The sequence below is a fragment of the Procambarus clarkii genome, chromosome 87 (genome assembly GCF_040958095.1).
Source record: "Procambarus clarkii isolate CNS0578487 chromosome 87, FALCON_Pclarkii_2.0, whole genome shotgun sequence".
NCBI lineage: Eukaryota > Metazoa > Arthropoda > Malacostraca > Decapoda > Cambaridae > Procambarus > Procambarus clarkii.
Window position 1 is genome coordinate 12,304,217 of NC_091236.1, and position 18,597 is coordinate 12,322,813.

At 42.2% G+C, this 18,597-nt stretch overlaps 1 protein-coding gene across 1 annotated transcript; it reads right to left on the reverse strand.

Annotated features, from left to right (window-relative positions):
• Nucleotides 1–240: 240 nt before the first annotated feature.
• Nucleotides 241–6,128, reverse strand: LOC123746965 (submandibular gland secretory Glx-rich protein CA-like). The gene is made up of 4 exons (XM_069317258.1): nt 6,092–6,128; nt 5,434–5,720; nt 5,163–5,315; nt 241–420 (listed from the first exon to the last, which is right to left on the reverse strand). Exons 1-4 carry the CDS (start codon nt 6,126–6,128, stop codon nt 241–243), a joined length of 657 nt encoding a protein of 218 aa, XP_069173359.1.
• Between the last annotated feature and the right edge of the window lie 12,469 nt (nt 6,129–18,597).

Consider the following 18,597-nt stretch of genomic DNA (forward strand, 5'->3'; position numbering starts at 1 on the left):
AAATGAAAAAGGGGCAACCTGTCTTTAAGGAGGAGATCCACTCAAGGGAATGGATTGGCAATGACTACATAATTAGTGCTATTAATCTACTCTCTATCCATGGTTAGGTTAGGTTAAGGTTACTTTAGGTTAAGGTATGGTTAGGTTAGCTTTCATTACGTTTGGTTACGTTAATATAGTGATGGTTTTGGACGTTTGAAAGCTTGTTTGAGGCCACTACATACATGTTAGGCTACACAATCAAGAAGTTCGCAGATCCGAACTGTCAAGCAGATCGTCGAGGACGCCGATGGTAGCGTGCCGAGCGGTGTTGGTCGCCAGTGTGGTGAGCTGGCTGCATATTGCCAACTCAGCAGCCGATCCGATGTCAACAGCAGCATCAGCAGAGCTGTACACATCCACTCTCTTGATAGTACGTGACTCAGTAGAGAATATTTATATTTCATAATAAAACGAAGAAAAGGTCATAGATGTTTTGTACTGCATTCCATCCCACTTGCAAGAAAGCTATAATCACAAACCTCAATCCTTAATAGGGAATGGGGATATGATAACGACATACAAAATTTTCAGGAGGAATCGCCAAGGTTTTCTGATGCAGTGGTTTGGTCATTGTAAACCGCGGTTGTAGAACCTGAAACTGGAAACGCAAAAGAGGCATAGGGATGTTAGGAAGAACTTCTTCAATGCTAGAAATGTAGGCACACATGTTAATGAGAATGAAGGAAATACTGTTGAAACATATCCTAGATCTCTCTCTCTCCCTCTCTCTCTCTCTCTCTCTCTCTCTCTCTCTCTCTCTCTCTCTCTCTCTCTCTCTCTCTCTCTCTCTCTCTCTCTCTCTCTCTCTCTCTCTCTCTCTCTCTCTCTCTCTCTCTCTCTCTCTCTCTCTCTCTCTCTCTCTCTCTCTCTCTCTCTCTCTCTCTCTCTCTCTCTCTCTCCTCGTTTTCTTTGTTTACAAGCTTGCTTGCCTGCATGTTAGCCTCTTCCTTGTAGCCCACAGAAGCAAGGAAGCAGGAGAGCAAGCGAGCAAGGCCAATCTACACGTCAATTATCATATTCGATGCGGCAGGTGCCTCAACCGGTCGCACCCTGCACTTAACTCGCCTTTTCATCCTCTATTACGACTCAAGGCGCTTACCGTAACTGCGATATATTGCGTTGAAACAAACATTAATCTAATTCCTTACTCTCGGAAATAACAGCCTAGGAGATCTGGAGATTTTGAATGCTGCGTCCGATCCCGTGATGGAAGCCGGATGATTCGGATAAAAAGCGATGATTCTTTACCGAGTTCCGTTCAGGTCAGTTGGCTGGTTTTATGGCGCGACTTGCATGTTCCATACGTGTACGGATAATATTTAAGTTCAGATGACGGTTGTCGGATGGTTCGGATATTAGTTGATGCGTTTTTGTTCGGATATCGTAGGCAAAATGACTCAAAGATAGCGAAGTATCCCCCCCCCTGTGAATTATCTTAGTTCCAATGGCGGAGGTCTAATAATAACTGAATATAACCTTAGAGTTATCTTCCCTCATCTTACGAGCTGTTATCAAGGATTTTTTTTTCCTCCAAAACGTTGTTAATAGCGCCAAAGGTTAAGTGCGAAATTGTAATGAATTGCATTATTAACGTGCCGAATATGGTAATTTTCGTCGCATGGAGAGCCGGTCGAGGAAGTTGGAGAGGTGGAGGGGGGGGGGAGGGCATTCGTGGGTCGTGGGAGGTGGAAATGGGGGGATGGGAGGAGGAGGGGGGGGAAGGGCATTCGTGGGTCGTGGGAGGTGGAAATGGGGGGATGGGAGGAGGAGGGGGGGAAGGGCATTCGTGGGTCGTGGGAGGTGGAAATGGGGGGATGGGAGGAGGAGGGGGGGAAGGGCATTCGTGGGTCGTGGGAGGTGGAAATGGGGGCATGGAAGGAGGAGGGGGAAGGGCATTCGTGGGTCGTGGGAGGTGGAAATGGGGGGATGGGAGGAGGAGGGGGAAGGGCATTCGTGGGTCGTGGGAGGGAAGCACTAAGTGGTCGTAAGTTACGTCACTACGGTATTCAGAAATTCACCTCATCCCCCCCTAGTATATCGAACCAGTTGAGTCAGTCTTAAGTCTTAGTGATACAGCTGGTTGCTTCTCTCTCTCTCTCTCTCTCTCTCTCTCTCTCTCTCTCTCTCTCTCTCTCTCTCCCTTTCTATCTCTCTCTCTCTCTCTCTCTCTCTCTCTCTCTCTCTCTCTCTCTCTCTCTCTCTCTCTCTCTCTCTCTCTCATCCCGCTCTCTTCCTTGTCTCATCTGTATTAATTTTCCCTTCATTAAAAATTTATTGGATATTTATTTTTTCCTTCGTTGCTGCATTTTATTATTGCCAATCATTATTTTTGTATTTTTTCCCCTGTTTTTAACTACCTCTATCTACCTCATTTTTAACTCCTTGGATATAGGATTTATTTATTAAAAGAAGACTTTTGCAACAAGTAAATATTGCTTGGTATATAAATTTTGATAAAATGTGTAGGCAATGCAATGCTAAATTTAAACTGGAATAATAGCAGTGTATGGCTGAGTAGCGAATAACCACGAGCCTGTGTAGTTGGATTTTTTCGCGGTAGGGATTTACCGAGAGAGGTAACTGTAGTCCCCCGGCTCGTTTAGATTGCGATTAGTGGAAATCAAGATTGGTCTGAACATGTGAACCAATGTATTGAAGCGTGTTTGGCGGTTCATACATAAAACACACACACACACACACACACACACACACACACACACACACACACACACACACACACACACACACACACACACACACACACACTCCTTCCTCATAAACAGTGAGTAAGGAGTGTAAACAGTGGCCAAATGTGAGTTAATTCAAGCGCCAAAATCACCTGTTTATGAATGACGAAAATGAAAACAAATCCACGAACAGCTGAGTACGTTCGAGCTTTTTTTAAACAATTTTTAAACTCTCTATCTGTAGTCGAATCACACCTCCTGAAGTGGTTTTCGCTACCCCGTCCTCGTAGACAAAGGTCAAGTGCTCGTTAATCTAGCCTTCTAACCCCAAGTTTATTTTTTTTGTGAAAAACTGTTTACGTTCGACTCACAAGTGATGACGTTCGAACATTTCTCGAACAGAGTCTCGCTGACTCCTCTGTTCGAATCCCGTGAACGCTTCATCCACATACTTGAAATGCAAATAATTACCAACAGAATCTAAACACATAGCCTAACCTATCTTATGCTAATTATATATAGAACTAATATAAAATATTATTAATATATATGAGAAAATCTATTATATGCACAATCATTTTAATTGATAAATGCTTCTTTGGAATGGGGGTGCGTGGGGTCGTTTGCCGCGTTAACCGAGTCTAGTTCGAGGACTGAATGTGTATTTCCCACAAATTAAAAATACAAATCACTGCTAACAGAATCAAAACACCCAACCTAACTACTCCTAGGGCCAGACTGTACACAAAATTATAACATAAAACCCCATTAATTATTTTTGAGAGGAATTAACATTTTGTTTACTCAAAATGACGTGCTGAATGCACCCCCTTGGTGTCAGTCTCAGCTTCGACGAGTCAGACTTGATGATAAAGTTGGTCCTAGACTTAACTCAGTGCGCCGGGAGTTAAGACTTGTAGTCTTGTTTCATTTGTGTGCTTCAGAAATGAGGTTCATTGTTGGAATTCAGTCCCAGACTTGCTTTGCTTGGGACTCTGTCATTCGGTAAGTAGGAAATTCCTGTTGTTCTGAATTTTCAGATTTTCTCATAAGGACTTTGCCACTTGGGGGAATTGCCAAGTCCCACTTAGTCCCCCTCTATGTCCCACTCTAAGTCCCACTCTAAGTCCCACTCCACGTCCCACTCGTCGACGTCTAGACGAGTGGGACTTTGCCTTGACTAGTTTTAGTGTTTATCAACACCAGTAGATAACCAATCCATACTTTGAGTTTCGGGGAAGGTTGATATCATGATATATGTGGGGCTATCTCACAATGTAATGATAGAATGGGATCTCTATTTCATTTACCTGAGCCGTATGGGTCTCGAACCCTGTACCCCAAGTATACGAGCCCGAAGCTCTATCGACTGAGCTATTGATCTATTAGCAGATACCTTTTTACACTGTAAATAAAATATAAGATTCCATGCAGCATTTTATTATGCAGTCCAATATTCCATTCAATTGAATGATCAAAGAAATTGGGCAAAGGAACTGAGATGTATATTAAGAAAATATATATGTTTGTTTAGTGATCAGAGATGTTTATGAGTGATCAGAGATGTTTATGAGTGATCAGAGATGTTTATGAGTGATCAGAGATGTTTATGAGTGATCATAGATGTTTATGAGTGATCAGAGATGTTAATTAGCGATCAGAGGTGTTTTTCCTGTTCAATACTTATATCAGTATTTCGGCCTTTTGTGTTGCGTCCATCTTTACGATTTTAGGGTGACATTGTAGCTCTACTGTGGATCTTTAGGGTGTCATTGTAGCTTTACTGTGGATCTTAAGGGTGCCGTTGTAGTTCTACTGTGGACCCTTAAGGTGACACTGTACCTCTACTCTGGCTCTTTACAATATCACTGAACTTCCAATTGTGCTCCTATACAGTGACATTGTACAGTGACATTATATACTCTGGCCCTTCAGGGTGACATTGTACCTCTACTGTGACGATCAGGGTGACGCACTATACCTCTTATTGAGACATTTAGCGTGACATAGTACCTCTACTGTAGTCCTCTAGAAAGACATTGTATGTCATCTGGGGTACTTCTAGGGTGACATTGTACCTCATCTGTGGTCTTTTAGGGTGATAATTGTATCTCAATTACCATTGTACCTTTAGGGAGGTACAAACAAAACCCCCCAAAAAAACACTAGACTGACCAAGACATCATTCACAGTTTAGCTGAAACAGACAAAAACAATGACATATACATTTTGTAATTTTTGTTCTCACAGAAACTGTAACCTACACGCGTGTGTGAATCAGGACGATGGAGGGATAGTACAACACGAAGCTCAATTACAGAAGGAAGGAAGGAGGAGGGAGGGAGGGAGGGGGAATAACAGGTAAACCCAATAATTGCATACAATTAATCGACATCAGAGAACACCGGGTGTAATTGTAGGTAACCTGATCACATGTTGTTGGTCAGAGTGATATGTGTCTCTCCTGTCTGGAGGTGTTGCTAGGTCGCCTTCCTGCTGCTGCTGCTGCTGTTGCTGCTGCTGGTCCTGCTGCTGCTGCTGCTGGTCCTGCTGCTGCTGTTGCTGTTCCTGCTGTTGCTGTTCCTGCTGCTAGCTGTTCTATTCCTGATTTTCTGACTTATTTTATTGCTCAGTCTCCTGCTGCTGACTGTTTTTTTGCTGCCTTTGTTTACATTTTGTTGGCTCTTCTGCTTCCCCCTCTTGCTTCTTCTGTCTCTGGTGCTTCCTCTATTGCTTCTACTGCCTCTGGTGCTTCCTCTCTTGCTTCTACTGCCTCTGGTGCTTCCTCTCTTGCTTCTACTGCCTCTGCTGCTTCCTCTTTTGCTTCTACTGCATCTGGTGCTTCCTCTCTTGCTTCTATTGTCTCTGCCGCTTCCTCTTTTGCTTCTACTGCATCTGGTGCTTCCTCTCTTGCTTCTACTGCCTCTGGTGCTTCCTCTCTTGCTTCTATTGCCTCTGGTGCTTCCTCTCTTGCTTCTACTGCCTCTGCCTCTTCTTATTTTCCTGCGTCCATCTTCCTCATATGTTTTCTTTTATTTCTTTTTCCTTCCTTCTTTTCTTTACTGCCAATTTGCCCTCTTTTGTTGTCTTAAATCTTCTTAGATTTTTCTTGTGTTGTTATCTTCCCTTAATCATTTCTTCCTTATTTATTTGGTTTTCCTCCTGCTCATCAGCTTCCCTTGTTTGACCTTCTTCTTTCTCTGTGTTTCCCTCTTCTTTCACTGCTTTTGTTCTCCCTTTCTCCCTTTTCTGGTTTTTTTAATTATTTTAATTTGTCTGTTCCTTATTTTATATCGTTCTCTATACTTCAATTACTTTGGATTTTTTATTAATTTTGGAAAATAGGTTTCTCCAGCACTTACCTGTTTCTTCCCCATCCTTTTCCCTATCCTTCCCCATCCTTTTCCCCATCCTTCCCCATCTCTCCCCGCCACTCCCCCATCACTCTCTGTCACTTCCTATCCCTCCCTATATAACACCTCATTCCTTTCCCATCGCCACTCCCTCTCATTTCCCATTATTCCCTATTACACCCTATCCATCCCTATCCAATTTCAACGAGGTTTATCCCGAGGCTCAAACAAAAAAGAACTAAGACAGGAAACCCTCAAGAAACGTGAAAAAAAACAGACCACAATGAGATCGAAACTCCTTGAGAAGTGGTGGTAAGCTTGTTACACGGTGTTTCGTCCGGTTATCCGACTCCTTTTGTTATCCAGCTTCGGTCTGGTTAACCATCTCTTGTTTGGTTATCTGTCTCGCATCTGTTATCTGGTATTGGGATTCATAATTTGTAGGTTTAGTCTTCAAGGTATTCGTGGAAATATTTGAATAGACATTCGTAAATTCTGGGGTCCTAGGTATATAGTATATTGGTCCTAGCTCCTAGGTTTACAGTATATTGCTCCTAGCTCCTAGGTTTACAGTATATTGGTCCTAGCTCCTAGGTTTACAGTATATTGGTCCTAGCTCCTAGGTTTACAGTATATTGCTCCTAGCTCCTAGGTTTACAGTATATTGGTCCTAGCTCCTAGGTTTACAGTATATTGGTCCTAGCTTCTAGGTTTACAGTATATTGGTCCTAGCTCCTAGGTTTATAGTATATTGGTCCTAGCTCCTAGGTTTATAGTATATTGGTCCTAGCTCCTAGGTTTACAGTATATTGGTCCTAGCTCCTAGGTTTATAGTATATTGGTCCTAGCTCCTAGGTTTATAGTATATTGCTCCTAGCTCCTAGGTTTACAGTATATTGCTCCTAGCTCCTAGGTTTACAGTATATTGCTCCTAGCTCCTAGGTTTACAGTATATTGGTCCTAGCTCCTAGGTTTACAGTATATTGCTCCTAGCTCCTAGGTTTACAGTATATTGGTCCTAGCTCCTAGGTTTACAGTATATTGGTCCTAGCTTCTAGGTTTACAGTATATTGGTCCTAGCTCCTAGGTTTATAGTATATTGGTCCTAGCTCCTAGGTTTATAGTATATTGGTCCTAGCTCCTAGGTTTACAGTATATTGGTCCTAGCTCCTAGGTTTATAGTATATTGGTCCTAGCTCCTAGGTTTATAGTATATTGCTCCTAGCTCCTAGGTTTACAGTATATTGCTCCTAGCTCCTAGGTTTACAGTATATTGGTCCTAGCTCCTAGGTTTACAGTATATTGGTCCTAGCTCCTAGGTTTACAGTATATTGCTCCTAGCTCCTAGGTTTACAGTATATTGGTCCTAGCTCCTAGGTTTACAGTATATTGGTCCTAGCTCCTAGGTTTACAGTATATTGGTCCTAGCTCCTAGGTTTACAGTATATTGGTTCTAGCTCCTAGGTTTACAGTATATTGGTCCTAGCTCCTAGGTTTACAGTATATTGGTCCTAGCTCCTAGGTTTACAGTATATTGGTCCTTGCTCCTAGGTTTACAGTATATTGCTCCTAGCTCCTAGGTTTAAGGTCCTCCTACTCATTGCTCTGAATGTTTCCCTAGTGACTAGACAAAAGGAATTTAACAGTAATGTTTTTTATAATTTACAATACTGCATAATTACGTTTTTTGGGGCTGAATGTGTTTGGGTTTTATCTTGGTTTAAGGGCAACAATATCTACACTGATTATTATTAATATCTTAATAATAATAAATAATACGATACACAAATTATTTGCTTTCCTCATAAAATTGTTCGATTGATTTAGAATTGTTAAAGTAATTTTTATTCTGTGTTCTAAAGATCTACCTGCATGATATCTGCCCCTTAAGGTAATTTTTTTTATTATTATTATTTTCTACCACAGACGTGGCCACACATCTACAATGCTAACTAGCATATATGCATTTTCTTCTGTCCTCCATGTAAGGTAACATTGCATTATATTGGCATGTTGGCTTTGCAATCACCCTGAGAACTTCTGAGAACTTCCTCTCTAAATACTGGGAAGAACTCTCAAATGAACAGATTAAAGGGCGCGTTCTCTTAGCGTTTTTAGTGAACCCTGGACAAATATACAATTTTTCTGGACACTTCATTAAGCATGTCATATAATCTGGCCACAGAAATAGGAAACATTAAGAGTGATTTAAATAATTAGCAGCTCTTAGGCAAAGCAAAATCATGGAAATTATTGAACCCCCCAAAAATATTTGCAATTAATTTACACTTTGGTATTATTATGAAATGTATTTAAATAAAAGGTTACTCTCTGGTGATCAATACACGTGATCAGTACACTTCAATTAAATGGGATTAATACTGGTGGGATATTTATTCAAAATGTTCATGAAATTCAGCAGAGCTTATCTACCCAAAAAATATATATATATTTTTAGCTATAACTAATCAAAACAACTTTCCCTTTACTGAATGAAAGCAGAAAAGATTACTATATATCATAGTAACCGCTCGAATGCCTTCACACTTGCAATATACAATTTTATACATACATTTTGTGTTTATACATATATACATTGAATACAAATTTCTCGATTTTCAAATCACCAGCCATAGAAAAACAGCAGCTCTTGACATGAGACAAGCTGACATGAGAGATATGACAGAAGAGAAGCTCATGTCATGGGTTCACGGGTCCATGGGTCCAGGGTTCGAGTCTCCTTGAACCCAGGTGAATGAAATGAGACAAGTGACCCCTTGCTGGACTCTCTTTCAATCCAAGGGCAAAAGTAGACCATGTTATTCCCTTCACCTGGGCTGTAGGAGACTCGAACCGTGGACCCCAGGCATGTGAGGCCCATGCTGTGTCAACAGAGCTATTGAGCAGCCTTAATAAGGACTTTTTTGAGTAGTTGTTGTAGTAAACTTTTGTGTAGAAGTATAAATCAACTTCTATATGAAGTTGATTTATATATGATCTCATTCTTTCGATTGGAGACAAGGTGAAGGTGTTTATTCACAGGAACGATCTTGAATGGCGAGTGTAATTGGTCTGTTAATGGCCCAGAGCAGGCTGTTGATCACATGGCCCTGTGTGACTAATTATCCTGTGTGATGGGGATTCATTTTAGCATTGCGAAGCTAGTTTTTGACACATTGTACCCCTCTTTATATAATCTAGGGCAGCTAGTTCTTGACACGCTCTGTACTCCCCTTCATATAGTCTAAGGAGCTAGTTCTTGACACACTATACACCCCGCTTCCTATAGTCTAGGGCAGCTAGTTCTTGACACACACTGTACTCCCCTTCATATAGTCTAGGGCAGCTAGTTCTTGACACACACTGTACTCCCCTTCATATAGTCTAGGGCAGCTAGTTCTTGACACACACTGTACTCCCCTTCATATAGTCTAGGGCAGCTAGTTCTTGACACACACACTGTACTCCCCTTCATATAGTCTAGGGCAGCTAGTTCTTGACACACACTGTACTCCCCTTCATATAGTCTAGGGCAGCTGCACAAATGCAGAAACACCTAAATGTGTTAGTTAAACAAAATTGCTCCTCTGACTTAATGCTTCTTCCTGGTAATTGCCCAAGTTTGTTCATATTTAGTTATTTCAGGGGATTTTTGTACATAAATAAAGATCTGTGTTTGGATTCATTACATTATCTGGACTTTTTTACTTGATTATAAAGCTTTATTTGATTGTAAAGGCTTTTCTACTTGATTGTAAGGGCTTTTCTACTTGATTGTAAGGGCTTTTCTACTTGATTGTAAGGGCTTTTCTACTTGATTGTAAGGGCTTGTTTACTTAGTGAAGCAAATCTTCACCTCCGTCTAACGCTTTACTTTTTTGTTTATTTCTCTGAAAATTGAAGTTCTATGTCTTTTTTTTACTCCGGGGAGGGTCATATAGACGTCGTATAGACGTCATAGAGACGTCATTGACACGTCTTCCGTCTCCTGGTAGCAGGTTGAGCTCTGTCCCTCCCCATAGTTCATGGTAAGCCCTACCCTCGTGTTTATCCCTGGAACACGACTCTCCAATAGATTTTACTTCCAGATTCCCAATTACTGCTGGGCGAATTGGGGCGAACAGAATTGGATGGGTACCCAGTCAACCCTACCCGGAGGGTTTATTTTGTCACGGAGTGTGTGTGTGTGTGTGTGTGTGTGTGTGTGTGTGTGTGTGTGTGTGTGTGTGTGTGTGTGTGTGTGTGTGTATAACTACTAGGCCAACTATTGACCATACCCTGGATGGAACCCTCAGAAACTGTAACTCCCAGGTACCTATTTAATTACTACTAGTTGAACAGAGGCATGAGGTGAAAGGAAACGTGGCCAATGTGTTCCTGCTTCAGTGGGAATTCGATGTCAGAACCTACGGCTGAGAATCGATGGTAGTTCACCGCTTGACCTCTCTCTCTCTCTCTCTCTCTCTCTCTCTCTCTCTCTCTCTCTCTCTCTCTCTCTCTCTCTCTCTCTCTCTCTCTCTCTCTCTCTCTCTCTCTCTCTCTCTCCCAGATAAACTGAGTTTAAAATATGAATGTGAAAATATACAAAAAAAATCTGACCTTCAAAATACGCATACAAAATTTACTGACCATTTCATATATATATTTTTCGAGTAGGCAGAGAAATAAATCTCTACATATTTTCGCGTTAAAAACCACATTCTCTCTCTTTCTCTCTCTCTCTCTCTCTCTCTCTCTCTCTCTCTCTCTCTCTCTCTCTCTCTCTCTCTCTCTCTCTCTCTCTCTCTCTGCCCCGGTTCTCATGGTCAATTAATCATTATTTTTCAGAGCAATAATCATGATTGACAGGCCATCACGCGCATGGCAGACAATACGAACCAACCGAATTTAACAAAAAAAAATAAAGCATGAATTGTTTTGTAGGAAATTTTATGAAAAAAAATGTTTTTTCAACTCCATTTTTTTTACCTTATCTATTAATTTTCGTGGTTGTGATAGGGAATTGTGTTGGACGGTAGAGAGAGAGAGAGACTGTCTCGCTTCTTATGGATTGACGTTCAATCTCTCTCTCTCTCTCTCTCTCTCTCTCTCTCTCTCTCTCTCTCTCTCTCTCTCTCTCTCTCTCTCTCTCTCTCTCTCTCTCTCTCTCTCACTCTCTCTCTCTCTCTCTCTCTCTCTCCATTTCCTCTTCTCTCCATTTCCTCTTCTCTCCTTTACCGCTAGACGATCCTCTTTGGCGCTCAAAATAAGTGCTCATATCGCTCTCAGAGAGAAAAAAAAAATAACTCACATTTACAGGGAGATTAAGGGTGATTTTTCCACCCTTTGAGGAAGAAGTCGATGGTTTGTACAGTAGGGAGTGATGGAAGACAGTGGGTAACAGATGACTTTGTGTACATCTTCAAGGAACTTCACTTCCTTAAAGAACTTCACTTTTTCAAGGAAAGTTGCATATCCCTCCTTAAAAAAAAAATCCTGAAACTGTGTTACCGTTTTTTTGTAAAAGATTTAATGTGATCCTCGCCCTGAAATGGAGGATTTGAGGTGTTGACGTTCCGGGCTACTTAGAGAAGGCTTTTTGGTAGCAAAATTATGTTCTCTAGCCACGTGTTTCTTGTCTGTCTACACAAAGGTAGTCGTAAGGTCCTTGGGGAAGCCACTAGACACGCCCCTCTAAATCTTGGACCTCCTCCTCCTCCTCCTTCGAGTTGGAGCCAGGAGGAGCACTTATCCACACTCGCGTCTCATTTTATCATACGGTAATAAAGAATCTTAATGAACTGGTGATAGCGAGTAATGAATGCAGGTGGAGGAAGTCCTGCCCCTTCCCCCCTTACCCCTTTACCCCTTCCCCCCTTACCCCTTTACCTTCTTGCATCCCGGCCTCTCATTAAGAAGGTGTACACAGCCACTTGAAGACGGCCCGGCGGCGCCTGATTGAGGACTATCAGATAACGCGATGAAGAGATAACGGAAGGCAGGTATATATAGACCAAGCTTCCTGCGGTTCTTCAGCCGCCACTGAAGGAGACCAGTGCAGCTTCGTCACTCTACAGAGACCCGAGTATCCCTAAGTTTGGCTTCACTGTGAATTCGTGGGTTGGAAGGAGGAATTTTCAGGAGAAAATGCCAAGTAATTACGTCTATATAGCACTAGGAAGGAGTCAGGATAAGGTTTTGGGATGGGACGAGGGATAGATATATATATATATATATATATATATATATATATATATATATATATATATATATATATATATATATATATATATATATATATGTCGTACCTAGTAGCCAGAACTCACTTCTCAGCCTACTATTCAAGGCCCGATTTGCCTAATAAGCCAAGTTTTCCTGAATTAATATATTTACTATAATTTTTTTCTTATGAAATGATAAAGCTACCCTTTTCACTATGTATGAGGTCAATTTTTTTTTATTGGAGTTAAAATTAACGTAGATATATGACCGAACCTAACCAACCCTACCTAACCTAACCTAACCTATATATATAGGTAAGGTTAGGTTAGGTAGCCAAAAAAAGCTAGGTTAGGTTAGGTTAGGTAGGTTAGGTAGACGAAAAAACATTAATTCATGAAAACTTGGCTTATTAGGCAAATCGGGCTGAGTAGTGAGTTCAGCAGTTCAGTGAGTTCAGTGAGTGAGCAGCATAGTAGGCTGAGAAGTGAGTTCTGGCTACTAGGTACGACATATATATATATATATATATATATATATATATATATATATATATATATATATATATATATATATATATATAAATGTGTGTATATCACGAAAATAAACACGTGATTAAAAATGTGACAGTGTCAGACCACGGAGGAAAATTGAAACAGGAATTTCCTTAAGTACTCTCGTATATTAATACATCTTCAGAAGGAGTCAACTCCTTCTGAAGATGTATTAATATACGAAAGTACTTAAGGAAATTCCTGTTTCAATTTTCCTCCGTGGTCTGACACTGTCATATATATAAATGATATAAATAAATAATATATATACTCCATATTTACTCCATAATGATATAATATATAATATTTCATTATTACCCAAAAAACACAAAATTCATATTATTCCTTTAATGCAGAGCACCGAATCACCTTCTGTGGTTGAGTGTTCAATAAACCCTTGAACTATGTGTTTAACACATCTCTAACCCTGTCCATGGAGGACAGAAGAAAATGTATATAAGGTGGTTAGCATTGTAAATGTGTGGCCACGTCTGTGGTAAAAAATAATAATAAAAAAAAAATGCAGAGGCCCACAAGAGTGAGAGGGATCTGGCTCACCACAAGAGGCTTCCAGCCACATCTCGCTAACTCAAACATCTTAACTGAGATTGGTTTCTCTGTGAGAAGTATAAAACTGTTTTCTCTCATTTTTTTATTATTTTTATCTCTCTCTCTCTTGCACTTTAATTGCTTTTCTCTCACTTTTACTATCTCTTGCCCCCCTGGAGAGTTAGAAAAGTGAGAATTATCAACGAGAGGTTAAACCCATTGATTGTGATGGAGATTGATCAAGAAATGATCAATCGAAATGATCAAAATGATCAAGAAATGATCATTGATCGATACATGCGGTTTGAAAGGGGGAAGGGAAGCATCAGGAGAGAGCGCCCAGTCATTACGGCTATATATGACCCTGGGATAGGGGTTAGGATACGGATTTGTGATGGGACAGGAGGATGGGAAAAGGAATGGTGCCCAACCACTTGTGGACCGTCGGGTGAATTGAACGCCAAACTTGCATGAAGAGAGAGACCGTCGCTTTATCGTCCAGCCCAAGTGGTTGGGCACTATTCCTTTCCCCCGTCCCATCTCAAATCCTTTTCCTGACCTCTTCCAAGTGCTATATAGTCGTAAGGGCTTGGCGCTTTCCCCTGATAAGTCCTTCCCCGTCCTCTTTGCGGGTTCACGACGTCACCAAAATGACATCCTTAATTGCCTGAACCAAACCTACCCAAGGACCCACGTATAGAAAACGGGACATCACGTCAGTCTTGCGAGCCTCTATGAGTGTTTAATCCATCAGTTTTTGAGCCTTTCGGGTTGGATTAATACGTCAAAATACGACGTACTATTCGAGAGGACATGTTGGCCAGAAATCGGGGTTTTCACACAACTTGTCCTCCTTCAAAGAACGTCGCATTTCGCACGTATGCGTTACATAAAGTCACAAACTGTTGTACTGGAAAAAAAATGGAAGCGGCTGGCGACAGTGTCGTAACATTCCGTTTTCTGTTTTGGGTCCTCTAGAATATGTTAGTGGGAGGACCACCTTAAACTGACCGTTTTTCTTGCCTTTGGAAAGCCTTCAGGCGGACGGGCTGTTGCACCTACAGTGGAAATGATAGTTTACTGTGATCTGAGATGATTGTCGGAAGCTGCGATTGATGCGCTGTGCCGAAACGGTTGAGGCAGGTAGCTGTGAACATGAGTCCGGATATCAGCGCGTCTTCATTACAGATATGGTTGTCGTGGTAATGCCAGAGCCGGATACTCTCTTTACCGGTAGCAAGGGGCGGTTGGGGGCCGGATTGTTGAACGCGCATATTGGAAACTATATAGTTCCCGTCATTATCGCCGCTGTTATTATGATAAGGGTAAAGGTGATCAAGGCTGTTAGTAGCAGTTCTCGCTATCAGAGCGGCAGTTACAGAGTTCCTGGAAATGAGAGTTAGCACGAGATTTGACGGAGGGGTCCATGCAAGGCTTTTTTCTTATTCGGTGGTGGGGGGTGGTTAAACTTGACTGTAAAGGCTAGAGTAAGCTGGGTGCGGAAGGCGGTGTTTACAGTATGTAAGCTGGAGTGACCTTGACGGTAATTACCTAAGTGTAATTACCTAAGTGTAGTTACAAGGATGAGAGCTACGCTCGTGGTGTCCCGTCTCCCCAGCACTCTCTGTCATATAACGCTTTGAAATTACTGACGATTTTGGCCTCCACCAACTTGTTCCAACCGTCTACCACTCTGTTTACAAAAGTGAATTTACGGTGGTAGGAAGTTTAAGCTAGAATGTAAATGCTATAGTAAGCTTGGCGCGGCTATTTATGGTATGGAAGCTGGAGGGAACACTGATCTGTCTAGGTCACATTGGATGATTTAGTTCATACGTTATTACAAGTTTAGTAACATTGCTGACCCATGTATTGATCAATAACAATATTGACCCTCTTCCCCTTCTCCCACAAACATCCGGTACAGCGACCACCTTATTTCTTGCAGGTCGGCGTTCAATCCCCGATGGTCCAAGAGGTTGAGGCATATATCATTCCGTCCATCCATGCCATATCCCAGATCCTTGTCCTCCTATCCCTCCTCTGCAATGTTAACTATTGCAATAACTATAACCAATGTTACCTATTCCAGGGAATAGTTAACAGGGTAAGGCTATGGGTTCCTAAACCCTACTAACCCCTATGGGTAAGGGGCCCATGAGCTATGGGACCCTTACCCACAGAAGGAAGGCCAAGGGGAAGGGAAAGCTTCCCTTTGGCCTACTAACAGGGGTCAGAAGTTGTCTGCTCCTGTAGCCACCTGTAACAAAAAAAAGAGAGAGGGTAATGGACCTCATTCGAATCTGAGCTCGCGTTCTATTGGTAACGTTCAGCGTTCTGTATATATCTTCTCGTTGTTAGTTCGTGCAACGTGGTTGATGATTCTGTCTCTTCGTTGTTGGTTTATTTGCAAGATTGCTGCAAAGTCTTCCCGGATTGGTGCCTTCTTTTGATAATTACTTACCAATTGCAGGAGTTTTGATTACAGAGTCTCTCTCTCTCTCTCTCTCTCTCTCTCTCTCTCTCTCTCTCTCTCTCTCTCTCTCTCTCTCTCTCTCTCTCTCTCTCTCTCTCTCTCTCTCTCTCTCTCTTTCTCTCTCTCTGGTGCGAAGAGTGTGTGGCGACGGAAGAGAATCTGTTTCAGCTATAAAATTACAAAAGCTGGATACCTCCTCGACCAACACTTAAACACTTAGGTCCTACTACTAAAAAAAAGACATTACGATCCATCAGAAAACGGAGAGAAGACGTCGTCGACGTTTTGGTCCACTCTGGACCATTACTCGACTTGAGAATGGTCCAGGACGGACCGAAACGTCTTGGTCTCTTCATCTTCAGGTGTGTGGTCTGGTCAACATATCTTCAGCCAGTGGTAGTGGTGGTGCAAGTACCAGTTGAGATTGTTGTAGTCGTTGTGTGGTAGTGGGAATTGAAGTTAAGGTTCTTAGGGAATAGAAGCGATAGCAATGGTGGTGGTAGTGGTGGTGGTAGAGTGCTTTGGTGGCAGTGGCCGGGTGTCGGGGAGAGGAGAATGAGATTGTGGTGGTAGCGAGGGTGGTGGTGGTGAGTATGATGACTTTGACAGTAATGATGGTTGTCGGTCATACCTCAGAGAGCCCCAAGGCGGACACACCAGCTGAAGAGTTGGTGATGGGGGGGGGGAGGGGAGGTGGTTGTTGGAGTTAGGTGGTAAATGGGAAGGCGAGAGAGAGAGAGAGAGAGAGAGAGAGAGAGAGAGAGAGAGAGAGAGAGAGAGAGAGAGAGAGAGAGTGAGTTTCCCGTCAAAGTGTTTGAAATTACAGGGTATGATGAAACTAGAGGTGAGGTGGGACAGGTTAGAGATGGGGTAGTGCCGGGGTAGGACTGGAATAGGGGGCCCAGCCAGGGATGAGGTGGGGGTTGAGATGAGGGATTGGCAGCTGGGGAAGAATGCAGCTGTTGAGGATTGGGGAGGAAAGATTACAAGCCTTGTGATTGGTTCAGTCTTAGACTATAAGGGAAGAGGTTGAATCATTTAGTTAAAACTTGCAAGAGAATGTTGATGTGATGAATGGGGAGTAAGAGAAGAGAACAAAAAGAAGATAAAGAGAATATAGAGAGCAAGAGGTGTGAGGAAATCAGGAAGTGGTGGGAGATGGGATGCAAAAACAAGGAAGAATAGAATAAAGGAAGTACGATAGATAAGTTGGAAAGTAGACATTAATAACATGGCGTTGAGAAAGGGAGGGAGAGAGAGAGAGCGGAAGAGGATGAGAGAGAGATTAAGGGAGAAGATAAAGTAGAAGGGAGCAGGCCAATGTTTATTTACCCAACAATACATATACCTAGTACATATTACTTACATATTATCAATCATTAACTTATCTTTCATGATGTTCAAATTCCTTGTCGAATTCGACCTTAATAAAGTTGTAGTGGCTTCCACAGCCTCTTTTGAAACAGGGATTCGGTACAAGAGGTGTAAAGAGGAAGTTAAAGATTGAAATACACTTACAGTAAGGAGTTAAGAAAGTCGATTGTGAATCATTCTCACAATCGACTTGAGAATGGTCCAGGACGGACCGAAACGTCGTCGTCCCTTCAAATTCTAGTGTGTGTGTGGTCTGGTCAACGAGAAAATGCCTTTTGATGACTCATTAACCAACAATTTTTAACGAAACTCTTTACACCACTAAACCCGACTTTTTTATAGCCCGTCCCTATCTTCTTAGCCCATGTCCGTCAATCTGTCTCTCTCTCACTTTGCAATCTGTCAATTTGTCTATATGTCTGTCTGCCGTCCTACTCCTCCCCCCCCCATCCCCCGTCTCATAATGGGTATAACGCCATGTGCAATAAAAAGCGACATTAAGAATGCCAGAGGTCGACAACCACGACCTTGGAGACGCCAATAAGGACGAGGTAGAGTGTCTTAGAAGCGTGACCTTGATCTGGAAGGTGTAGCGAGCATGTCCTATGGTATGTGGGGGGAGGAGGAGACCTTTACCGTCTGTTTACCGTCTGTTTACCGTCTGTTTACCGTCTGTTTACCGTCTGTTTACCGTCTGTTTTACTGTCTGTTTACCGTCTGTTTACCGTCTGTTTACCGACTGTTTACCGTCTGTTTACCGTCTGTTTTACTGTTTTCCCGTCTTTTGTGGTCTGGTGTCGACCGTCACTTGTGATTATTTTACTGTTGCTCGTTGTCAATCGCCAGATATTATTATTATTTAATGATAATAAAAATGGGTTTATTTGTATAATGTTATATTGGTTAGTATTCTTTGGTGTGTTGTTGGTGCTGTAATTCTGGCAGCAGCAGGAGCAACAGCAGTAGCAGCAGGAATATGAGCAGCAGCAGGAATATGAGCAGCAGTAGCAGCAGCAGCAGGAATATGAACAGCAGCAGCAGGAATATGAACAGCAGCAGCAGTAGCAACAGCAGCAGTAGCAGCAGCAGCAGTAGCAGTAGCAGCAGGAATATGAGCAGCAGTAGCAGCAGCAGCAGGAATATGAACAGCAGCAGCAGTAGCAGCAGCAGCAGTAGCAGTAGCAGCAGGAATATGAGCAGCAGCAGTAGCAGCAGCAATATGAGCAGCAGCAGCAGGAATAGAAGCAGCAGCAGTAGCAGCAGCAGCAGCAGGAATATGAGCAGCAGTAGCAGCAGCAGCAGGAATATGAGCAGCAGCAGTAGCAGCAGGAATATGAGCAGCAGCAGCAGGAATATGAGCAGCA

Bases quoted from the DNA above. Each gene is read 5' to 3' on its own strand.
- LOC123746965 (XM_069317258.1), bottom strand. From the start codon at position 6,128: ATGGGGAAGGATAGGGAAAAGGATGGGGAAGAAACAG. The intron at 5,316-5,433 runs GCAAGAGGGGGA...AACAGCTAGCAG, and splicing joins AAGCACCAGAGACAGAAGAA to CAGGAACAGCAACAGCAGGA. The intron at 421-5,162 runs GTGATCAGGTTA...TTCTCTACTGAG, and splicing joins ATCACTCTGACCAACAACAT to TCACGTACTATCAAGAGAGT.